This window comes from Equus caballus, chromosome 8 (assembly GCF_041296265.1).
Source record: "Equus caballus isolate H_3958 breed thoroughbred chromosome 8, TB-T2T, whole genome shotgun sequence".
NCBI classification, from domain to species: domain Eukaryota; kingdom Metazoa; phylum Chordata; class Mammalia; order Perissodactyla; family Equidae; genus Equus; species Equus caballus.
In genome coordinates this window covers 40,267,308-40,294,057 of record NC_091691.1, presented here as the reverse complement: position 1 = coordinate 40,294,057, position 26,750 = coordinate 40,267,308, and the positions used below count along the sequence as shown (strand labels likewise).

General features: G+C 39.0%; 1 protein-coding gene across 6 annotated transcripts in view; it reads right to left on the bottom strand.

Annotated features, from left to right (window-relative positions):
* The window catches only part of ARHGAP28 (Rho GTPase activating protein 28), a 188,450-nt gene that overhangs the window by 84,067 nt on the left and 77,633 nt on the right, over positions 1-26,750 (bottom strand). For all 6 annotated transcript variants that reach the window (XM_005612712.4, XM_023647422.2, XM_070220560.1 and 3 more), the window contains exon 2: positions 2,638-2,840. In XM_005612712.4, coding sequence (XP_005612769.3) covers positions 2,638-2,840 — 203 coding nt within the window. The remainder of the gene's footprint in view (positions 1-2,637; positions 2,841-26,750) is intronic.

Below are 26,750 nucleotides of genomic sequence, written 5' to 3'. Positions count from 1 at the left end.
TCTGATAATACCAAATGTCGCATGGATGAGAAGCAAGTGCACTTTGTCATACATTGCTGGAGGGCATATGAAATGGCACAACTACTTTGGAAAAATGCTGGCAGTTTCTTACGTAGTTAAACACATTCTATGAAAAATCCTATGTATCCAAGAGAATTAGAAACATATCTCCACAAAAAAGACTTTTACAAGATTGTTCACAGCAGCCTTATTCATAACAGCCAACGCTATAAACAGCCCATAAGTCTGTTAACAAGCCAATGGATAAACAAATTGTGGCATATTCATAAAACGAACTACTGCCGTTAGGGGTTGTATTGTGTCCCCTAGAAAGATATGCTGAAGCCCTAACCACCAGCCCCTGTGAATGTCACCTTATTTGGAAACAGTGTCTTTGCAGATGTCACTAAGATGTAAGTTGATATGCGGTCAAGGAGTAGGCTAGGTCCTTAATCCAGGACGACCGCTGTCTTTACAAGAGGAAGAGAGACACAGAAACAAACACAGGGAGTGGGCCGTGTGAGTACAAAGGCAGAGAATGGCATGTCGTGTCGCCTACAAGGTATGGAACACCAAGGATTGCCAGCAACCCCAGAAGCTAAGAGAAAGCGTGGAACAGACTCCCCTAGGACCTCCAGAGAGAGCACGGCCCTGCCGACACCCTGAGTTGGGATTCCAGCCTCCAGAAGCGTGAGAGAATAGATTCCCGTCGTTTCGTGCCACCTAGTGTTGTGGTGCTTTGGTACAGCAGCCCTAGTAAACCAGGACAAACCACCTGATAATAAATGGGGAGGGACTTGTGGGCCACCAGATGAATCTCCAAAACATTATGATCAGTGACAGAAGCCAAACCTGAAACTAATTCATGATGTAAAAACGTGAGAACTGTGGTTGCCTCTGGCCAGGGACAGCGCATCTAGGGGAGTGACGAGATAGGGGAAAAGCACGAAAAATTTTTCTGAGTCGATTGAAATGTTCTCTCTCTTGATTAGTGTGAAACTGCAAGAAAGCACGCATTTGTCAACCCTCATTGAATTGTACACTTAAGATCTGTGCATATACTCCAAGGGAAAATGTCTGTAAATAAATATTAAACTCTAGTTAGTAGGTTTGCTTTTTGTAGTAGTTTGTTAGCAAACCTGAAAATATTGTCTGTGTCCCCCAGGCTTCAGCAAATGAGTAAAGATACTGAGGCTATGGAAGCTGGGTTTCTTACTAGGGTGGAGGGAGCTATAAATACAGAAAGAGATGACAGCAAACCCTGTGCTGTTGGATTGGAGTTAGAGGGTCTCAGTATGAACTCATGGTTTTTAGTATGGAAAGCCAGCCAGCTAGTAAGAAAAGGGGTGGAAAACAGGAGATATTTTCCTTTTCGTGTCTTTCCGTCTCTCTGGATTTGAAATGGCAAAATGTAAGGAAGTAAGTAAAAGGACTAAGAATGCACGTCACTGACAGCGGACGGTTCCCTTGAACGGATTCTCATTAAATGTGTGCTGGGACTTTTTCTTTCTAATGGTATGTGAACTATACTAATTGTGGTGCATCTAAACTATTATTTCTTAGTCCTAAGAAAGACAGACTGGTAGAAAAGGGAATAAAGAATGAAAGGGTTTTTTAAGGTTTCATTTATTTTGGTAGTTGTCTTGAGGCTAATCACTGGCTAATGAAAACATTCTTAGGTGTATAGTTACTAAACTTACCTTCAATCTTTCTTCGATATCTTATGTATTTACTTATTTATAGGCAGGACCTGGAGGAGATGACCTATATTTTTAACCCCAGATGAGTAAGTTTGGTTTTTTTAAAACTAAGGACAGGGGCCGGCCCTGTGGCTGAGTGGTTAAGTTCACGCGCTCCACTTTGGGGGCCCAGGGTTTCACTGGTTCGGATCCTGGGCGCAGACATGGTGCCACTCATCAGGCCACGCTGAGGTGGTATCCCTCATACCACAACCAGAAGGACCCACAACTATGTACTGGAGGGGTGCTTTGGGGAGAAGAAGGGAAAAAGAACCAAAAAAAAAAAATAAAAATGGGGCAGGATAAGAATATATATATTAAAAAAAAAAAACTAAGGAAAATTATACTCTTTTATTTATTTATTTTGGTCCTCAACTTTCCATTTAGTTTCACTGAAAATTAGTATATTTTCTATGGGTTTTATTTTGTAGAATACAAAACAATCCATTCTCTAAATACATTAACACTAGTAAATACTTCAAAGTCAAAATTTTTTTTCTCCAAAATTATACTGGCAGTTTTTTTTCCCGTCTCTCACTCTTTTCTTCTGGTAATTAATAGTCAAGTATACTGATGTAAAAGCCACCAATATTAGAATGTGCAGTCTGCTAGATGATGGCAAATAAAATCAGTAGGAAGGCACAGCATCCCTAGGTAGAGACAGGTGAGGGATCAGTTTGGATTTTGTTGACAGCCCTCCTTCAGGTCACGTCACCTTGGACAGACACCACCCTGAATGAGTCTAGTAGATATAAGTCAGTGGGAGCAGGTAGCTGATAGGCCGAATTCTAGTAATTAATCTGTCAAACTACTAGTAGGATGATTCCTACCTGCCAACATAACAAGAGAGGGCAGGCATACAAAGAAAGCACACAGGAGAGCAAATGCAGCACCTTACCGTCCACAGGCTTGACCTCCACCGGCACCTGCTCCTCTCGCCCCCCCATGCTGTTCTCTTTGACACTGTCTGTCTCCTGCCAGAAATCTCCCACCGAGGCACTGTCCACGGAGGCCTGCGAGTTGGAGCGGCTGACAGCAGGCGAACGTAGGGATTCACTGGAAAGCATCCTGCTAATTCTCTGGCAGCGAGGAATGGATTTTCTGAGGAAAGAATAATATCTGTGAATGAGAATCAGTCCCTTTTATGCTATAAATCGTAAAATTAAATTTATGTTGGAAATCAACAGAGAAATGGAGTTAGTGTGGTAGAGAAGGGTTTGAGGAAATAATCTCCATTCAGTGGCAGCCCATCTTTTTTATTCTCTATAATTCATAATGACTCTGTGGCCATATAGGAATTACCACGAAAATACTTTTCATAATTTTCACACACTCATAATGTGGGAAGTTATCTGTATTAGTCAAAATACATAGAGTAAAAGTTTGCCTCTGTAAAGTATCTAAGATGATGACAGAGGGGGGCGTAAAAAGTCGACTGCTCACACCTATCAGGATGGCTACTATCAAAACCCAGAAAACAAGTGTTGGAGAGGATGTGGAGAAACTGAAATGCTTGTACGCTGTTGGTGGGAATGCAAAATGGTACAGCTATTGTGGAAAATAGCATGGAGGTTCCTCAAAAAATTAAACACGGAATTAGCATGTGATCCAGAAATTTCACTTCTAGGTGTACAGTCAAAAGAATTGAAAGCAGGTTCGCCAAGAGAGTTGCACATCCATGTTCATAGCAGCATTATTCACAAAAGCCACAAGAGGGAAACAACCCAAATGTCTGCTGACAGATGAATGAGAAACAAAATATGGTGTATACATACAGCGGAATATTATTCATCCTTAAAAAGGAAGAAAATTCTGACACACGCTCCAACATGATTGAACCTTGAAGACACTATGCTAAGTGAAAAATGCCAGGCACAAAAAGACAAATGCTGTATGATTTCACTTACACTAAACACCTGGAGGAGTCAGATTCATAGAGGCAGACAGTAGAATGGTGGTTGCCAGGGGCTGGGGAGGAGGGAGTGGGTGCAGAGTTTGAGTTTTACAAGATGAAGAGAGTTCTGGAGCTGGATGGTGGAGATGGTTGTGCAAGAACGTGGATGTACTTAATACCACGGTATTGTACACTTAAAAATGGTTAAGATGGTAAATTTTATCTTATATGTATTTCATCATAATTTTTTAAACGGAAAAAAATTTTTCAATTGGCTTTTGAGCTAATGAGAAGAAATAACCTATAACATTATATAGAAAACCCTACATTAGGATGGGGAAGTGGGGCATCAACCTTGAGCACAGAGCCCGCCGTTGAGAAGGGCAGTGTGGGCTCCTGTTATCACTGCTCCATCTAGGAGACAGACAGCTGAGTAAGGCATGAAGCAGCTTCAGGGGGCACACTCCTCGTGGGGCTGCTGCAAGGACTAAACGGATTAGCACATGCAGAGCATTTAGAACACAAGAACATTCAACAAATGTTAGTTTAAAAAACAACAGACACAGTAGGAGAGATAGATGCCAAAATGCTGAAATTCTGAGATTTTGGTGATTTATGTAAAACTAAAACAAAATATTTTTATGTAAAGTGATGGATGTGTTAACTAACCTTACTGTGGCAATCATTTCACAATATATATGTGAATCAAATCATAGCACACACCTTAAACTTACACAGTGTTACATGTCAATTATATCTCAATAAAACTGGAAAAACTTTTTCTAAATATTTGAATTCCATGATACATGACCGACAAATATTACGTTTCCTAGGAACAGAATATTTGATTAACTGGAACACTTTGGTCTCCAATCAAGAAGAATAACTGAGTTACTTTATGTAATAAAATCTTGTGTTCTTGTTCCTAACATGATGTTTTTCTTTTTGATTTTCCAACTTGGTGTGGGTACGCAACTCCTTTCAAAGAACTCCTCCACGCTTGTCTTCTCTTTGGGTTCAGGTAGAACTGGACCCAAAGACTGAGACCACCTCTTAACCAATGTGTGGTCTGAGAGGTTTCACCCAAAACAAGGACTCCTGGCTAGAAAGAGGTAACCAGAGTGATGGCACAGAAACATCCAGCAGTGGACATGATGACTCAGTGAGGACAATTAAATTTTGATGTGCACCACTGGACTGCTATCAAACTGAGCCATGTCCACAGCATATGTAAAGCACCGACATGCATGAGAGTACAAAAAGAGAGGGCAATAAGAAAAAAAATCCTATGTGCTCATATTGTCTACACCTCTAGGAATCCCAGATTTCTAAATCACCTTTGGTAGAAATTTCTGGATTTTTATCATTGATCCTTTCATGGTACCGGACTGTACGTAGTTCTAGTTTTGAACATTAACTGGCAGTGAGTTAGCCAATTTATTTTTAAAATTCAAAGCATTTCAGCGGACTGGTTCAGTGGCGTAGTGGTTAAGTTCACACTCTCCACTTCAGTGGCCCGGGGTTTTGCTGGTTTGGATCCTGGGCCACCCCACTCATCAAGCTATGCTGTGTTGGCATCCCACATACAAAGCAGAGGAAGACTGGCACAGATATTAGCTCAGGGACAATCTTCCTCAAGCCAAAAAAAAAAAAAATGAAAGAAAATCTCAGGAAAATATGAAATATCCATTTTTATTTTGTATGCTGTGCTGTATGATACAAATAATGTTAGGCAGCTTTGTTTGATAATTGAGTGATAAGAGTTTTTCACTGAATTCTTTATAGTTTGAGAAGACAGACACATTCTAGTGGTTGAATACATACAAAATCAACAAAGGTATCAAGACAGTTACTGTTCTCTTTATTAGTTTTAGGCTTTTAAGCCTTTTCCCTTTAGCAACAAGACCTATACTAAAATCCACTGACAAACTCATACAATACTAGCGCAAACATCTACTGCTTATAAAATTGTGGTTAACCACCACTGCTCACACAGCTGCTGCCCTCCATGCACCATTTTCAGAAGAGCTATAGAGATGCCCCAAACTTCTTTAATTCTGGATTTTTTCAGGTTTATTTCTTTAAAAAATAATATGCTTGACTTGTAAAAAATTTACAGTCTCCATAGCAGACAAGAAGCAAGTTTTTAAAAATTATAATCAGGCATATTCTAAGTATAAAAGTTTAAATAATATGCAATTGTATAAAGCAAAAACTGAAGGGGTCCTGCCATCTGTATCACATCAACATGATTCTACAAGCTGCTCTGTTTTCCCCCCTCAAAAACATGTCATAGACATCTTTCCCATGCCAATACAAAGGGAACATCTCAATGGCTGCATGGAGTAGCATAATTGATCTTAGAAATTAAGCAAACATGCAGATATGCCCAAGCACTGAAAATGTTTGAAGAAGCGAGAAATTTGGGAAATAATAAGTGAATCTTAGATAGACGAGGAGCAGAAACATTTGGGGCTAATAATGATAATTTCAGTAGGAGCACACAATTTCTTACTCATGCAAAGGGTACAGTGATGGAATCTCAGAGAAGAGATCATCATAAAACTCTGCTGGGGGCAGGAGGATCAGACATGAAATACATGTCATGAGCATCTGACTAACACACTGGTCAGACACAATCCGCCCAAAGAATCCTTTCATGGCAGTGGTCAACTATGTTTTTTGGCAAAGAAGTCAGACAGCATTTTTGGGACAAGCACAGTTGGCAGAGTTCTTACTTTTTTAGTTAGGGATCCAATATGTCCCCCTTCACCCAGGGTGGGGTAGGGACCATGACCTTGCAGTCTCGAAGCATCACACAACTGAGATCCTCAGGCTTATCCAACACTTCGATGAGCCTTAACCTGCATCTTCATACCTTTCCATATTAGGACAAATAGGGCTTAAGCTTCGTCAGCTGTTTGTATTTTTTTATTCCAAAACAATAGCAGGAAAATGTTACATGAAAAGCAGAAGGCAATTGTATTTCACAGCAATTTTTGTTGGGAAAACAACATTAGGTTTAAAATTAGATTTTAAGTGCATGGTAATTACCATAAATTCTGGAGTGGCATTAAAAGAAGATTTTATTATTCCATTTTTTCCCTCTATTATCTTTCTAGAAATAACTTGTATTCTATTTTAGTGATTACTGGAGATCTATAATTTATTACCGTCAACCTTGAATTCGATTTTACAACTTCAGACAATGTAAACACCTTTCAGGAGTGTAATTTGCCCTCCACTCTTTCTGTTCCCATCGTCACATTTGCTGCTTCTTCACAGGTTTACAGCCCACAATAGTGATTATAGTTGTTGCTTTAAAAAAAGTCAATGATCTTTTAAAAAATTAAATAGTCTTTTTTTTTTTTTAAAGATTTTATTTTTTCCTTTTTCTCCCCAAAGCCCCCCTGGTACATAGTTGTATATTCTTCGTTGTGGGTCCTTCTAGTTGTGGCATGTGGGACGCCGCCTCAGCGTGGTTTGATGAGCAGTGTCATGTCCGCGCCCAGTATTCGAACCAATGAAACACTGGGCCGCCTGCAGCGGAGCACGTGAACTTAACCACTCGGCCACGGGGCCAGCCCCTAAATAAGTAGTCTTTTATATTTATCTTTTATGGTACTTTTTTTCCTTCATGTATGTCCCTGTGTCCGTCACAGATCAGCTCCAACCAGCTTTGAGAACTTCCTTTAGGGTTTCCTCTCTCTTTCCTCAACACTTCCTTGCGTGTGTGTGTATGTGAGGAAGATTAGCCCTGAGCTCACATCTGTGCCTGTCTTCCTCTTCTTTGTATGTCTGTGAACCAGAGAACCTGGGCCACCGGAGTGGAGTACACGGAACTTTAACCACTCAGCCTTGAGCTGGCCCCTCCTCAGCACTTCTTGTACTGTGGATCTGCTGGCAACAAATTTCCTACGGTTTTTTAATGAATATGTCTTTAACTCACTTTCATTGTTGACAAATGTGTTTACTGGGCATAGAACTCCAGGCCAGCGGTCTGTCTGTCTGTCTGTCTGTCTTGCAGGGAAGATGTGCCCTGAGCTAACGTCTGTTGCCAATCTTCTTCTTTTTTCCTCCCCAAGCCCCAGTGTGTGGTTGTGTATCTCAGCCATAAGTCCTTCTAGGCTTCTACGTGAGCCGCCACCACAGCATGGACACTGACAGATGGGTGGGGGGTTCCGTGACCAGGAAACAAACCCGGGCCGCCAAAGTGGTGAGAGCGCGAAACTCTAACCACTAGGGCACCGGGGCTGGCTCGAGGCCGGCAGTTTTTACTGTTGTTTTGGAAATCTTTGAAAGATGTGGTTCCATTGTCATCCAGGCTCTTTAATTCTGATGAGAAGTCAAGTATAATTCTTATTGACATTCTTGTAAACATAATGTCTTTTTTTCTCTACCTGCTTGTAATAGATTTTCTCTTTATCTTTTGTTTTTATCAGTTTACTTAGGAAATACCAGGACTGTGACTTTCTTTGAATTTATTCTGCTCAAGGTTTGCTGAGCTTCTTGAATCTGTGGGTTGATCTTTTTCACCAATTTGGGGATATCAATTTTCTCTTCAAATATTCCTTTTGTCCCACTCGCTCTCTACTCTTCTTCTCAAACTCCAATAACGTGACTGTTGGACCATCTCATACTGTCCCAAATGTCATTCACATTTGCTGTCCCCTCACTCTATATGCTTCAGTTTAGGGAACTGCTATCACTCCGCCTTCGGGTCACTCTTCCTTTCTTCTACGTGTCCAGTTTGCCGTTGGTCCATCCAATGAATGCTTTAATTCTCACACTGTTTTTTCATATCAAGAATGTCCAACTAGTTCTTTATAGAGATTCTATTTCTCTGTTGACATTATTCATCCTTTAACCATTTTGTCCATCTTTTCCTCTAGTTTCTTGAACGTATTTATCACTGTCATTTGAAAGTTCCTGTCTCTTACTGCCAACATCTGTGTTGTCAGTGTGTCTGCTAATATTGATAAAAACAGTCAATTTTTTATGGGTCACATTTTCCTTTTCTTTTACAAATCTCATAACTTTTGGTTGTGTGGCAGATACAAGTTTTTAAAAGAACTCTAGAAAACTAGAGTAAATAGTAATTTCCCCCAGAAGGGCAAGACTTTTTCTCTGGTAGTTGGAGGAAACACACATCACTTCAGGCCAATCAAGAGTCAAGCTGGGTCTGGGCTGGGTAGCAACTTTAATTAAGTTTAGGTTACTGCAGGTTTCAAACGCTGTGAGGGAGAGATCTGTCCTATTTGTATTAAAGGTCCCTCCCTCTAGGAGGGCTTGGGATAGACCCATGGGACCACAGAAATCGCTCTCTGCCTTGTACTGAAGGTCCTGCCTCTAGGAGGGCTTGGGATAGACGCATGGGACCTCACAAATCGCTCTCTGCTTTGTACTGAAGGTCCTCCCTCTAGGAGGGCTTGGGATAAACACCATGGGACCACAGGAATCGCTCTCTGCCTTGGAGCCTAGCCCCAGCCTCCTGTGTTGCTGGGCTCTCAACAGAAATCCCAAAGGAAAGAACTGTCAGGTATAGCGAACCTGCTCTGCTTTTGGGGCTTCAACTGATTTCGGTTTGCTGTGCCCGTACAGGCAGCCACTAACAGCTCCGTGGTGTCTCCCCGCCCCAGCAGCGTCCCTCTGCACAGCAGGCACCCTTTTTCTCAGCAGTGCACAGACTCAGGGAGAGAGCCACAGCCAGAGAGGGAAATGACCCCCGAGCTCTGCTCACCTAGCAAGGGCTCTTCCCTCCCTGAAATTTAGTTCCTTTAGATTTCTGTGTGTCCGCAGCACTCCGCTGTCGTTTTTAAAACAATGATTTTTACATTTATTCTTTTTTCGCTAGTTGTTACAGTAGGAAAAACAGTTGGCCACCACCTAGTCTCTGCCCTAACCAGAAGTGGAACTCCCACAGAACACTGTAAACATATCACACTTTTTAACATTGTATTTGCTAATGAACTGCTTGCTCTGTCTAATCACAAGTTCAATTGTTCTAGTATATTCCATAGCATATTTTAAAAAGACATTCTTCCTGCTAAGAAATACTCTTGAGCCTTTACTGTCTCTTATATTAAGAAGAATTTCACATACAACAATTTACTATCATACACATTACATCATTTGGTACTTACATTAACCCCCCGAAGTAGCCAAAGCAAGCATTACACATCTCATTATACAATGAAGGAAACAGTTACTGGGAGGAAAGTGGAGACTTGTAACTTCCCATTGCAAGCACAATAAGATGCAAATTCTTTTCGATAATGTCATGGCCCAGAATGCGGACATTCTGTCCTCAAACCTCTTCTCCAGTTGCATCTTATACACATCACTCTCCCTGGCATTAGCATGAGCCATGCTAATCTTCTCTCAGTTTCTCGAAAAAGTCAAGCTCTTTCTTCATCAGGAAATTTTGTTTTTTCCGCCTGGAACATTCTCTTGCTATTTCCACGGCAAGATGCTTCTCATCATGCTGCTCCCGACGGAAATGTCACCTCCTCAGGGACTCTTTCCTACCCCCTAACGCAGCACTCCTCCGGTTACCTGCTGCTCAGCTCTCTGCACCTCCTTCTCCCCATTCATCAACCATATTCACTTCATCTATTTGCCTACTTCAGTTTTGGGGGACGATTTTCCCCAATAGAATATAAAGGAACCATGGCTGTCTTATTTTCACAGTATCCAGCCAATCTACTCAGAAATATGACTGAATGAGTAGCGACACTGGAGCCAGGCTATGAATTCAAACCTTTTCAATCCTGTCCAAACGCTTTCCCTATACTAATCTTCCTTACTTTCAAAGGCCCGCTCAGGCCTTTGTGCATCTGTGTATAGCTATGTATATTTTTATACCACAGAAAGACTATAATGTAGTGATTTAGAGAAAAACTCTGAAGTCAGTCAGCCCAGGTTTAAAGGTGCACTCTGACACTTTCTGGATCTACGATCTTGAGCAAGCTATTGAACCTCTGTGCCTCCATTTCCTAATCTATAAAATGGGAGTAGTAATTATATATACATCCTGGGGCGATTATGAGGATTAAATGAGGTATATATGTAAAATGCATGGCACGTGGTAAGCCCACGTGTTAAGCGGTTACTATAATTTAACTAACTTGTTAGCATGCCCACAGCTAGATCTAGGGTCAGGCAATAATGGGTGGTAAAATACGACAGGGGCACTAAAATATCACTAGAAATGTAATGAGATAAATAAAACTGCATTTATCAGAACTCCTCTCTGACTCAACTCCATTCCCGATGCTTGTTTTCCTAACTCCCTTATACTGGAAGTAACTATCTGACACAACCTGGCCAACGACACATAAGAAAAATTGCTCTCCGTGGTTTCAGTGAAATCTTTTGTGTTAGCCCTTTCTCTTCCTCCTTCTCTCTTCTCAGAATGTAGACAAGATGACTGGTGCTTCAGCAGCCATCCTGCAACCATGAGAGAAAAGCCAAGAAAACTGCAGTGCTCAGCCTTGATATTTCTGAGAGTCAGAAATAACAGCAGACGCTGCCTATCTCTGGGCTTCCAGAAATGTGAGAAAAATACACTTCTGTTTTTAACAACTACTCTAATCTGTGTTCTTGTTGTTGTTATTGTTACTTGCAATCCAAATTATTTCTAACTTATAATTGGAAGGAATGCTTTAATAAGCCACTTGAGGTGGGGTGAGATGTGACACCCCCTCCACCCCACCAATGGGAATATTCAAGTAAGAAGAGATAGTCAACATCCTGCCTCCTAAAGGAAGGTGGGGTCTAACGCAATGATTTTCCGTTGTAAGGGTTGCCAGATTACTAGCCTAGCCCCATGTCTCAGTCGGGCCTGGATCAGCATGCGCACTACAAAGTTAAACTTCATTCCCGCTGAAGGTTTCCCTGTAAATGTACAGGGAATGCGTTCGCATTGCTCTCAAATTCAACACATTCCAAGAGCTTTGCGAGGAAGACACCAACACAAAAGCTCTCCCACTCTCCTTCTGAGAGAGAAGGGTGGAACCCCAGGGCGCTGTCTTGGAGGGAAGCTCGTGGCAGCACAGCGTGGCCGTCTGGAGAAATGGTCTGGGACGCTGAGTGCAGGGGGCCTTTGCAGCAGGGCTCTTGCGAGAGAAGTCGCTCCCATCTGCGACAGACCCTGGGCACAGCCCCAGAGAGGCAGCTGTCTGCCCTCCTAGCTTCCTCAGGAGGCCGTTCTGATAAAGCAAGATGACAAATCCCTTGTTTTTATGCTCTGGTTTCTCAGTAATCCTTGGATTCAAACACACTTATAAACAAGCTCAACTTGGATGTCTTGCAAAAAGCACTTGAAAGGCACTGGTGATAAAAGGAAGCTATAGTTTCAGAGTAATGGAAGTAAGAACACAGAGGAGGTGCCTGCCCTCCTTCTCAGGCTCCCTGGCTCTTTCCACAGCATTGCAGCGTCCTCTCATCCCCCTCCCGCCTTCCCAGTCCTCTCCATTCCGCTCCTGGCCTGCCTCACCCCTGTTAGGGGCACAAGGAGAAAGCTGATGAAGCCCTTCTGTCAAATGTAAACAGGGCTGCCTGAGCCTCTCTTTGGGCAGTAAAGGATACAGAAAAATGTGTTTGTAGATTAGGGGGAGTCTTAAAACAGCAAGCAAATCTTAGTCACTCAGCAGGGAACATTTGAAAACTGGATTTTTTTTTTTTTTAACCAACTGAAGTTCACACCGACAATTAAATTCTTTTGCACTTATCTATCACTTCTGAGTACATGCCGTGTGCTAGGAATGGGAAGCGTGGCCGTGAGGAATGGGCAACTTCAAGCCATTAAACACAGAATCCCAGTGATTTCCACAGGAGGAGGCTCAAACGCGGCCAGAAGCTCTCTTGCAAGAGGGAAGGACAGAGTCTTTTTCTGAGGTTGGGGAGGACAGCATATTCTTCTCTACTTCTTGCTATGAAAGAAACGCAACTCCATATACTTGACTTTGAAAATAATCAATGCTATCTCCTGTCTACTATATTACCAAAAAAAGGCCACTAAACAGAATCAATGCTTGTATAGTTGCCACCTAATTAAAATACATCAATTATATAGGTATATATAGACATACACATGAAAAAATCAAAATACCATGTTTCTTAAATTTCCCCTCCTTTGGCTGAGAGGAGGGGGAAATGGAGACCGACTGCTAATGGGTACGGACTTTCTTTTCGGAATGATGAAAACGTTCTGGAATTAGATAGTGGCAATGGTATCACAACTTTGTCAATATACTAGAACCTAGTGAAATGTACACTTGAAAAGGGTGAATTTTATGTTATGTGAATTACATCTCAATAAACAATTGTATGAGAAAAAATTAGCTTCCTTCAATTTTTTTTTTTAATTTTGATAATTAAAAGCACTTTGACAACACTAAACGCTGGTGAGGATATGGAGCAAGAAGAATTCTCATTCACTGATGGTAGGAATGCAAAACGGTACAGCCACTTTGGAAGACAGTTTGGCGACTTCTTATAAAACTAAACATACTTATCATATAACCCAGCAAACACTCTTCTTGATATTTACCCAAAGGAGCTGAAAACTTACGTACACACAAAAACCTGCACATCGATATTTATAGCAGCTTTATTCATAATTGCAAAACTTGGAAGTAACCAAGAAGTCCTTCAGTAGGTGATGGATAGATAAACTGTGGCACATGCAGACAATGGAATATTATCCAGAGCTAAAAGAAATGAGCTACCAAGTCATGAAGAGACATGGAGGGACTTAAACACATATCACTAAGTGAAGAAGCCAATCTGAAAGGCTATGTACTGTATGATTCCAACTATATGACTCTGTGGAAAAGACAAAACTATGCAGACAGTGAAAAGATCAGTGGTTGCCGGGGTTGGGGGGTAGGTGGAAGGGGAGGAGGAGGGATGAACACATGGAACACAGAGGATTTTTAGGACAATGCAACTATTCTGTATGATACCATACTGATAGATATGTGTCATTATACATTTGTCCAAACCCATAGAATGTACCACACCAACAATGGACTCTAATGTAAATTACAGACTTCGGATGATTATGATGTGACAGTGTAGGGTCATCAAAGTAACAAATATACCACTCCGGTGGGAGATGTTGCTAATGGGGTAGTCTCTGGGGGCAGGAGGTATACGGGAAATCTCTGGACCTTCCTCTCAATTTGCTGTGAACCTAAAACCGTTTGGAAAGAAAAGAATCTTTTTCTAAAAAAGCACTTTGCGATTTCAAATAACTTAGGAAAAGGCAAAAAAGAATCAAATTTTCAAAGAGGGCCATGGGTTTAGAAAGATGGAAAGATACTTTTATGAAAGGCTACTGGCTACTTTGAGCAAAGGGTAGGAGTCACAGGTGGGAAACGGTCTTACCTGTTCAATTAATCATCTAAATAAATGACAGGCTAACATGTCAGCTTTGCAGGCAAAGGAAGTCACCATGTGTGAATGTTTTATGTTCTGTCTGTTTTCAAACTAACATGCAGTTTTTGAGCTTAATGTATATATTGATTCTGGTGAAGCTCAGTCAATCCCACAAGTGACTCTTACCACATTATCCTCAAAGATAAGCTAAAATTATGAGTGGAAAACTGGTTTGGTGACACCTAACCATGGCTCAGAGGCTCATATTTTTATTCAAGTAGGAGATACCCAGGAAAGAATCTATAAAACAGAATGTGAGCGAAAAAAGCTTTTTCTTGCTTTTAAATAGAATTCTATCCTTTACCCATTCAGCAACATACACTATTATAAGAATCTTGGTGGTCTATATGTTTTGTGCTTCTGAAACTACTCTGCTCCAAGTAATCTGGATAAGCAGTTTTTAAAAGATTGACTTTTATTTCAAAAGTAAGTGACATATTCTCTCTATTGTTTAGCACCAAATTTCAGTGTACATTTTTATCACATGGTTTTGAGGGGCCCTGCTGTGGCTGGTACTGCTATGCATGACTTTCAACGTGACTGGCCCCATCCTGGCACCATCTGAGGGTCTACCTCGGTTTTCCAGCTCCCATCGCCTCTTGGGTGCTGTGAGGATTTGCTGGCAAGCAACCGTGTCACTTCTGTTTCCTCCACATCTCATTTTCTACTTATTTTCGTTATTACACAGTCATTAAATGCTCAGCCACAAACATGAAAACTATTCTATTGTATCCTTGTACTGTTTTTCAATTTCTTTTGTCTGTTGCCCCTCTTTGGCTCCAAAAATCCGATAATAGCAGGACAGAATACAAAAAGGTCAAAGGGATTATCAGGCAGTCTCTCTGTCTGGTGTCCAAGAGGGTCATTCTCACATAGATGAGCCTTAAAAAGCTCTGTGGTCCATCCTGCCAAGGCTTTCCACTGGCCTTCTTCCTCCCGGGACAATAGCATCAGCTCAGCTTTAAACTCTTCAGTATAAAATCCCAAGTGAAATGTAAATCCAACTTATTAAATTCTGGCAGGAGTAAGTTGGCCATTTGAGGATTATCAACATTCCTTGATTTCTCTCCTCTCACAATATACGTTTCCATGCTCAGACGTTCTCCATGACGGCCTTAGTTGTTCAGGGTCTGCTTGAGCAACAACCACTTTGGATTTCATTTGTCAACACTGGCTAACTTTGAGATGGCTGCTTCCAAAATTCAATATAAATAATTTCGCATTGGAAAGCCATAAATAGCGTTTACAATGAAACAGGAGATCCCAGAATCGTAGAGCTGAGAGGAAATTTGAGAAATGAGGCTACTCTAGAATGCACTCACTCCACTAAAAATCCACAAATAAGTGTCTGCCAAAATAAATCTGGACACCCTTTAAAAAAAATACAACAGGAGAGTAATGTCAGCATCACGGTGGAATGAACTTGCCTAGGACTCTCTCCCTTCCAATATACAACAAAAAGGGGCATCCATACTCCAGGAGAGGATATCCTAACATAACACAAAAATGTTAGAGAGACACACAGCCACAGGACAGAGGGTGGAGAGGCTGGAACCCCCCTTGGAGGAGCTGGAATGGGGTAAGAAAGATCTTTGCTCCCTCTCCTAAAGACTGCGACTGAGGGAGGATCCCTGAGGGAAGGAGAGGGTGAGGGGAATGCTCATTCATGGGAACAAGGACTCCCTAGGGCCCTTGCAGCCAAGAGGCAAGCCCTCCTATAGGGCAAAAGCTTTCACAGGGGTGGGGCGTTGACCTCATCAAGCCAACACCCCAGGAGACAAAATAGCGAGAGTGAGAAGGCCCCCAAAGCATGCAGGAGAAAGCACCCTGCCCTGCTCCACCACCTGGGATCTCAGCGGAAGGCAGAGGGATCAGAATATAAGGCTCTCGAGCCCAACCCAGTGGCAATAGGCAGAAACTGCCACCAAATAATATCAGAATGTGTAAGACCTACCCTACTTCTAGCAATATCAGACACGACATCAAATCTCCAGACCAGAGAGAAAACAACAAAGACCCAGAATTCAGTCCTGAAGAGACAGAAATATGTCATCTAAATGACAATGAATTCAAATTAGCCAGCATCAAAAAACTCAACGAGGTAAAAGACAACGTAGAGAAACGTTCAATGAGTTCAGAAGCTACTTCACAAAAGAGATTGAAACTATAAATAAGAATCAATCAGAATTATTAGAGATGAAATGCAATAGAAGAGATAAAACAAAATACGGATTCCATGAATGCTGGAGTGGATATCATAGAGGAGCATATCAGCATAACCGAAGAGAAACATGTTAAAATGCTCCAGACAGAGGAGGAGAGAGAACTAAGACTAAAAAGAAATGAAAAAAGTCTCCAAGAAATACCTGACTCAATGAGGAAATGCAACATAAGAATTATAGGTATTTAAGAAGGAGAATGGAGCAGAAAGCGTGCTCAAAGAAATAATAGCAGAGAACTTCCCAAACCTAGGGAAAGAGAGGGAAATCCGTGTGGAAGAGGCTTCCAGATCGCCTAGATTTGTCAATGTAAAAAGACCTACTGCAAGGCAGATAGTAGTGAAATTGGCAAAAGTGAATGACAAAGAAAGAACACTCAGGGCAGCAAGGAAGAAGAAAATAACCTACAAAGGAACCCCTATCAGGCTATCAGTGGATTTCTCTACAGAAACTTTACAAGCTAGGAGAGAGTGGAATGACATATTCAAATCTTTAAAAGACAAAAATCTTCAGCCAAGAATATTCTATCCAGGAAAAATATCCTTTAGATATGAGGGAGAAATTTAAACTTTCTTAGACAAACAAAAGCTAATGGACTTCGTAGGCATGTGACCCTTGTCTACAAGAAATCCTCAAGAAGGACCACATACCTGAAAAAAAAAAGGGGTGTGGGGAGAAAGGAGTCAAAAAACACAGAGTAAGGAGATAAACAGGTAGACAGAATCAGAATAGGATAGCAAATATTCAACTATAGCATTAAGCTAAAGTGAAGGAAAACACCAAAAACAAAGATAAGCCTGTCATTTTAACCACAAACTCACAACACAAGTTGGAATAAGATATGAGAAAAACAACTTCAGAAGGGAGGAGGAAAGGGACTGAATCAGTTTAGACTAAGGAAATAAGAGCCCATTAGAAAAGGGACCATCTTATACACAAGATTCTGAATACAAACCTCATGGTAATCACTAAAAAAAAAAACCCAGAACAGAGACACAAAGAATAAATAAGGAAAAAAATATGAAGCACATCATAAAAAACTGCATAATTAAATGGGTGACCAAAACACACAGGAAAAGAATCAAAGGAAATGCAGGAAAACTGGAAAATGAGTGACAAAATGACAGCATTAAGCCCTCATACATCAATAATCACCCTAAACATAAGTGGAATGAATTCTCCAATAAAAAGACACAGAGTGGCAAGGTGAATTAAAGAACAAGACCCAACAATTGGCTGCCTGCAGGAAACACATCTCAGCTCCAATGACAAACACAGGCTCAGAGTGAAGGGGTAGAAGAAGATATTCCAAACTAATGGCAAACAAAAGAAAGCAGGTGTCGCAATACTTACATCAGACAAAGTAGACTTCAAGATAAGACAGGTAAAGAGAGACAAAGGGGGCAGTATATAATGATCAAAGGTATACTCCATCAAGAAGAAATAATGCTTATATATAAATATCTATGCACCCATACGGGAGCACCAAAGTTCATAAAGCAACTATTAAAAAACCTACAAAAAGATATTAATAATAACACAATAATAGTAGGGGACCTCAACACTCCACTCACATCAATGGATAGATCATCGACACAGAAAGTTAACAAGGAAACAGTGGAATTAAATGAAAAGCCAGACCAGTTGGACTTTAATAGACATATATAGAACACTCCATCCAAAAACAGCAGGTTACAGAGTCTTCTCAACTGCACGTGGAACATTCTCAAGGATAGACCATATGTTGGGAAACAAGGCAAGCCTCAATAAATTTAAGAAAATTGAAATGATAACAAGCATCTTTTCTGATCATAATGCTATAAAGCTAGAAATTAATTACAAGAAAAAAGCTGAGAAAAGGACAAAGATGTGGAGACTAAACAACATGCTATTGAACAAGCAATGGATCATTGAAGAAATTAAAGGAGAAGAGAAAAAATATCTGGAGACAAATGAAAATGATAACATACCATTCCAACTCATATGTATGCAGCAACAGCCGTATTAAGGGGGAAATTCACGGCAATACAGGTACACCTTAACAAACAAGCAAAATCCTAAATAGCAATCTCAAACTACACCTAACTGAATTAGAAAAAGAACAGACAAAGCCCAAAGTTAGCAGGAGAGAAATAATAAAAATCAGAGCAGAAATAAATGCTATTGAAACAAAAAGGTAGTAGAAATGATCAATGAAACAAAGAGCTGGGTCCTTGAGAAGATAAATAAAATTGACAACCCCCTAAACAGACTTACAAAGAAAAAAAGGGAGAAAGCTCAAATAAACAAGATCAGAAATGAAAGAGGAGAAATAACAACAAATTCCACAGATATACAATGGATTATAAGAGAATACTACGAAAAACTATATGCCAACAAAATGGACAATCTAGAGGACATGGATAAATTCTTAGATTCTTACAACCTTCCAAAGCTGAATAAAGCAGAAATAGACAATCTGAATAAACCAACCACAAGGAAAGAGATTGAAACAGCAATCAAAAGCATCCCAAAGAATAAAACCCCAGGACCAGATGGCTTTCCTGGGGAATTCTACCAAACCTTCAGAGAGGATTTCATAACTATCCTTCTCAAGCTATTTAAAAAAATTAGAGAAGATGAAACACTTCCTAACACATTCTATGAAGTGAACATCACTCTAATACCAAAGTCTGACAAAGAGAGCACAAAAGAGGAAAATTACAGGTCAATATCACTGATGAACATAGATGCAAAAATCCTCAACAAAATTTTGGCAACCCAAATTCAGCAATACATCAAAAAGATTACACATCATGATCAAGTGGAATTCATACCAGAGACACAAGGATGGTTCAATCAACGTGATACAGCACATCAACAAATTGAGGAGTAAAAACCACATAATCATCTCAATAGATGCAGAGAAAGCATTTGATGAGATCCAACAGCCAGTTAGGACAAAAACTCTTAATAAAATGGGGATAGAAGGAAATTACCTCAACATAATAAAGGCTACATATGACAAACCCACAGCCAACATCATACTCAATGGGCAGAAACTGAACACCATCCCTCTGAGAACAGGAACAAGACAAGGATGCCCCTATCACCACTCTTATTCAACACAGTACTAGAGGGTTTTGCCACAGCAAAGAGGGAGGAGAAAGGAATAAACGGAATCCATACAGGAAGTGAAGAAATGAAACTCTCACTGTTTGCAGACGACACGATGTTATATATAGAAAACCCCAAAGAATCCATGGAAGACTATTAGAAATAATTAACAACTACAGTAAAGTTACAGGGTACAAAATCAACTTACAAAAATCAGTTGCATTTCTATACTCCAATAGCAAATTTACAGAAAGAGAACTCAAGAATACAATTCCATTTACAATCTCAACAAAAAGAATAAAGTACCTAGGAATAAATTTAACTAAGGAGGTGAAGGACTTATACAATAAAAACTATAAGACATTACTGAAAGAAATTGATAATGACATAAAGAGATGGAAAGAGATTCCATGCTCATGGATTGGAAGAATAAACATAGTTAAAATGTCCATGCTACCCAAAGCAATCTACAGATTCAACACAATCTCAATCAGAATCTGAATGACATTCAGCAGGGAAATAGAACAAAGAATCCTAAAATTCATATGGGGCAACCAAAGACCCCAGACTGCTAAGACAATCCTGAGAAAAAAGAACAAAGCTGGAAGCATCACAATCCTTGACTCCAAAATGTACTACAAAGCCATAGTGATCAATACAGCATGGTACTGGTACAAAAACACACACACAGATCAATGGAGCAGAACCGAAAGGCCAGAAATAAAACCACACATAGACGGACAGCTAATCTTCAACAAAGGTGCCAAGAATATACAATGGAGAAAAGATAGTCTCTTCAATAAATGGTATTAGGAAAACTGGACAGCTACAAGCAAAAGAATGAAGGTAGACCACTATCTCACACCATACACAAAAATAAACTCAAAATGGATCAAAGACTTGAAGACATGTCCTGAAACTGTAAAACTCCTAGAAGGTAATATAGGTAGTACACTCTTTGACGTTGAACTAAAAAGGATCTTTTCAGATACCATGTCTTCTCAGACAAGGGAAACAAAAGAAAAAATAAACAAGTGGGAGGTCATCAAACTAAAGAGCTTCTACAAGGCAAAAGAAACTAGGATCAAAACAAAGAGACAGCCCATTAACTGGGAGAAAATATTTGCAAATCATATATCTGACAAGGGGTTAATCTCCATTAACATATAAGGAACTCACACAACTGAACAATAAAAAACAAACAACCTGATCAAAAAATGGGCAGAGGATATGAACAGACATTTTTCCAAAGAAGATATACAGATTGCCAATAAACACATGAAAAGACGTTCAACATCACTAATTATCAGGGAAATGCAAATCAAAACTACACTAAGATACCTTATGCCCGTTAAAATGGCTATAATCACTAAGGCTAAAAATCACAAATGTTGGAGAGGGTGTGAAGAGAAGGGAACCCTCAACCTGCTGGTAGGAATGCAAACTGGTGCAGCCACTATGGAAAACAGTACAGAGATTCCTCAAAAAACTAAAAATAAAAATACCATACGACCCAGCTATCCCACTACTGGGTATCTATGCAAACAATTTGATATCAACAATCCAAAGTAACATATGCACCCCTATGTTCACTGCAGCACTATTCACAATAGCAAGACATGGAAACAATCCAAGTGCCCATCGACTGATGATTGGATAAAGAAGATGTGGTATGTATATACAATGGAATACTACTCAGCCATACAAAAAGACACATTCATCCCATTTGCAATAAGATGGAAGGACCTGGAGGGAATTATGCTAAGCGAAATAAGCCAGACTGAGAAAGACAAACATCAGATGATTTCACCCATATGTGGAAGATAAACAAACACATGGACAAAGAGAACAGTTCAGTGGTCACCAGGGGAAGGGGGTGAGGGGTGGGTGCAGGGGGTGAAGGGGAGCACTTATGTGGTGATGGACAAGAAATAATGTACAACTGAAATCTCACATTGATGAAAACTATTATGAACTCAATAAAAATAAATAAATAAATGAATTGAGATTTTCCTCGTTAAAAACAACAATAACAACAAGAAAATCTACCAATCTACAACCTAAAATTTACAAGTAAAGTAGCCAATGAAAATTAATAGATATATGAAGAAAGGAAGAAAAGGTGAGCCACAACCAAAAGAAATCAGTTAGTAGAGAGAAACAGAGATGATGGAATTAGCAGGAAAAAAATGTTAAAAATTATAATAAAAAAATACTTAAGGCCAAAATAAAACATGAACATAACAGAGAAAGAAATAAAAGATATAAAAAATAAAATTTCCACACATAGAAAAATACAATATGTGAAATAAAACATTCCCTGGATGGAATTAACAACAGATTAGACACTGGAGAAAAAAAGATAAGCAGTGAATTTGAAGACATACCTATAGAAACAACACAAAGAAAAGCACAGAAAGAAAAAACAGTAAAAAATAATAATAAACAGAGCCCCTGTGAACCAATAGGAGGACATCAGGGGGTCTAAGAAACGTGTCACCTGCCAGCCAAGATGAAGTAACTGGAACCAGATTTACCTCCTACCTGAGATAAAGAAACCATAGAAAATGTATTAAACAAGTCTCAAAATATGGAATGTCAGGAATCTAAAAACAGTGATCCTTCAGTGACAAAAAACAAGCTGAGTCCCACAATGGCCCCAGCTTAAGGCCAAGAGAGAGCTTCTCGGCCATGGTGCAGGGACTGGAAGCCCAGGTCCGCCTGCTGGTATCTTTGTGTTTTGGGGATGGAGTTGTAACTCAAGGAGGTTAGAGAGCTCACAGAGCAACGTACTGGAGAGGAGAGATCTCCAAAGAGAAAACTCTGGAGATCCTCAGAGGATCCTCGTCGAGTACTGATAGCAAACTCATGTATGGAAACTGCCCCGGGTCAGGGGGAGAGCACCGGAAGGATTAGAAAAAAGTATCCCCAGTAATGACAGAGGGCCAGTGATAATTTGTGTTTCCACCATGGACAAGCTCATGATTTACAGGACTTTGAAGAGAGTACTCAGAAGCATTTCACCTCTAGAGGAGGGAAAATTTTTCGTAAGACTAACTGCTACTCTAATCCCACCCAACAAATCTTAAAAGCAAGATACAACAGGACAAAACAACGTTCAAGTCCCAGAAAAACACTCAAAAATATTTATATCAATATAAAAATATCCAACAAGATAAAATGCACAATATTAATTCCAACAAAAAATTACCAGGCAAGCAAAGAAGTAAAAGAATATAGGCTGTGATGAGGAGAACACTCAATCAATACAGAGACTGAGAAATGACACAGACGATAGAATCAACAAACAAGGATACTAAAGCAGTTTTTATAACTTGATTCCGTATGTTCAAGAAGCTAGAAGAAAAAGTACCATCTTAAGTAAACACATGGAAGATTTTGAAAAGACCCAAGTAGAAAGTTCAAATTTGATGAAAACTTTAAAGCCATAGATCCAAGAAACTCAGTAAACTCTGAGCATAAAAGCCACATAGAAAACTCTATCATGGGCATCATAATCAAATTGTTTAAAGCACTGATAAGGAAAACAAGTCGCAAAATCATTCAGAGTAAAACATAAAAACATTTACAGAGAAACAAAGCAAAGTATATTAGCAGAGTTCACGTCAGAAACAATGAACCTCAAAAGATGGTCGAGCGACATCTTTTAAACACTTCACGAAAAAACTACCAACCTAGAATTAACACTCAGTGAAAATATCTTTCAAAAATAAAAAAAAATGAAGGTTTTTTTAGACTTAAAATTAGAAAGATTCATTAGCAGCAGAACTTTTCTACAAGAAATGCTAAAGGAAACCCTTCAAGCAGAAGGAAATGATACCAGATGGAAATATGAATCTATACAAAGGAATGAAGAGCATAAGAAATGATAACTACAGGGGTAAATATAAAACTTTTTACCTTATTACTTAAATCTCCTTAAAGGCTAATTGATTGTTTAAAACAAAAATAATACAATATTATTTCATATTAATAATATTAATGTTAATCTATAATATCAAGTAATAATATATATTAATTGAAAGTAGTCTATAAGTTAAAGATTATAATATATAGCTTAAAGTAATCACAAAAATAACACAACAAAGCTATTAAGTAAAAATATTCAATTTATCCAAAAGAAGCCAAAAAAAGGAGGAAAAAAGAGGATTAATAAGACAAATACAAAAAAATATAAAATAGTAGGTTAACACCCAACCATATCACATTAAAGCGTAAATAGTCTAAACCTCCCAATTAAAAGGCAGAGATTGTCGGATTATATTAAAAAGCCAAAAAGAAAAAAAAACCACTGTTGACAAGAAATCCACTTTAAATGTAAAGACACAAATAAGTTAAAAGTAAAAGAAAAAATACCATGCTAACAAAATTAATGAAAGCTGGTTGGCTATATTAATATAAGAAAAAGTTGATTATGGAGCAAAAAATATTATTAGAGATTAATAAATTATTTTACAATAACAAAAAGGTCAATCAAGAAGAAATAACAATCTTAAACTTTTATGCACCCAATTAACAGAGCTTCAAAACACTAACGCACAAACTGATAGAACACCAAGAAAAAATAGACAAAAATCACGATGATAGTAAGCAATTTCAAAACCCTTCTTTCAACAATTTATAAACAAGTAGACAATAAATCAGTAAGCGTATAAAAGACAACTTAGTTGATATCTACAGAATACTCCATTCACCAATAGTAGAATACATATTCTTTTTAAGTGTACACAGAACATTTACCAATATAGATATTAGGTCCATACAGCATGTCAATAAATTTAAAAGAATTCAAGTCATAGAATCATGTTTTTTGATGATAATTGAATTAAATTAGAAATCTACAATAAAAATACATGTAGAAAATCCTGGAAAAATTTGAAACTAAGTAACATACTTCCAGACAACAGATGGGTCAAAAAAGAAAGCAAGATGAAATTAGAGAGCAAGAAAGTACTAAAAACACAGCATTACAAAAGTTGTGGGATACAGCTAAAGCAGTGGTTAGAGAGAAATTTATAGCACTAAACACCTGTATTAGAAAAGAAGAAAGCTATACAACCAATGACTTCAACTGCCACCTTGAGAAACCAGAAAAAGAACAAATTAAACCCAAAGTAACAGAAAGCAGCAAATAACAAATATGAGAACTAAAAACAATGAAATAGAAAACAGAAAAATAATAAAGCAAATCAATGAAACCAAATGCTTATTCTCTAAAAGATCAATAAAATTAATAAATCTCCATCTAGACAGGTTAGGGAGAAAAGAGAGAAGACATAAACGAGCAATATCAGGAATGAAAGACATCACATCACTACAAATTCCAGAGAGTAAAAGGATAAAATAACAATATTATAAACAACTTTATGCTAATAAGAGCAACAACACAGAGGTAAAGGACAAATTTCTTAGGACACAACCTACCAAAGCTGGCTCAAGAAGAAACAGATAACCTGAGTTGCCCTATACCTATAAAGAAATTGAGTTTGTAGTTAAACATCTTCCCACAAAGAAAACTCCAGGCCCAGATGGCATCACCAGAGAATACCACCAAAAATTTAAAGAAGAAATAATACCAATTCTACACAAACTCTTCCAGAAAATTAAAGAGGAAGGAACATTTACTAACTCGCTCTATGAGGCCAGCACTACCCAAATCCCAAAACGAGACAGACACCACAAGGAAAGGAAACCGCAGACCAATAACCCCCATGTACATAGATGCAAGCATTCTTTTTCTTGTTTGAGGAACATTGGCCCTGAGCTAACATCTGATGCCAGTCTTCCTCTTTTTGCTTGAGGAAAATTGTCTCTGAGCTAACATCCGTGTCAACCTTTCTCTAATTTATGTGGGATGCTGCCCCAGCATGGCCTGATGAGCCCTGCCAGGTCCACATCGGGATCCGAACCTGCAAACCCTGGGCTGCCAAAGTGGAGTGCACAAACTTAACCACGAAGCCACCGGGCCAGCTGAGATACAAGCATTCTTAACAAAATTTTAGCAAATTAAATCCAAGAATGTATAAAAAGGATAATATCATGACCAAGTGGTGTTTGCTCTGGGACGGCAAGGATAACTTAACATTTGACAATTATTAATTCATTTAATTCATCATATTTAGTCATCATTTAATTCATCATATTAACAGAGTAAAAAATAAAAACCACATGATCATTGTTATAGATGTAGAAAAAATTATTTGACAAAATCCAGCATCCATTCCTGTAAAAAAACTTAGCAAATTAGTAATAGAGGAGAACCACTTCAACTTGTAAAGGGCATCCAGGAAACACAGCTAATAGCATACTTAATGGTGAGAGATTGAATGCTTCCCCCTAGGATCAAGGACAAGACCCGGATGATTGCTCTCAGCACTTTTATTCAAGACTGTACTAGATAGTCTAACCAGCACAATCAGGTAAGGAAAACAGAAAAGGCATCTAGACTGCAAAGAAAGAAGAACACTGTCTTTCTATACAGATACTGTAATCATCTATGTAGAAAATCCCTTAGAATACAGAAAAAAGCTACTAAAACTCATCAGTAAGTTGAGCAAGGTTACAAGATAAAGATCAATATACAAAAAGCAGTTGTATTTTTATATACTAATAGCGAGAAATCAGCATTTAAACATAATACCATTTACAACAGCATTAAAAATGTGAACTACTTAGGAGAATAAATCTGACAAAAGACACACAAGACCCGTACACCGAAAGCTACAAAGATTCCCAAGAGAAATTAAAGAGGACCTAAATAAATGGAGCAGGATAACTTGTATACGGATTGGAAGATTCAGTAATTTAAGACGACAGTTCTCCCCAAATTGATCTACAGAGTTAATGCAATCCCAATGGAAACCTAAGCAGGCTTTTTTTGTCGAAATTGACCAGCTTTCTAAAGTTCATACAGAAATACAAAGAACTTAGAATAGCCAAAACAGCTGTGAAAAAAAAAGAAAATTAGAACACTTTTATTATCTACATTCAAGACTTACTATAAAGCTATAGTAGAAAGCAATATAGTATTGCCATCAAATAGACACACAGATAATGGCACAGAACAGAGTTCAAAAATATACTCACACATATGTTGACAACTGGTTTTCAAGAAAGGTGCAAAGGCAATTCACTGGAAAAAGAACAACCTCTTCAATAAACAGTGCCGGAGCGCCTGAAGGTCCACATGCAAAAAGAGCCACTTCCATCCGCCCATCCATCCCTTCTACAAAGAGTAACTCAAAAGGCATCGTAGACCTAAACGTTAAACGTGAAACCTTTTAAAACTTCTAGAAGAAAACATAGGAGAAATTCTTTGTGACCTTGGGTTAGGTGAAG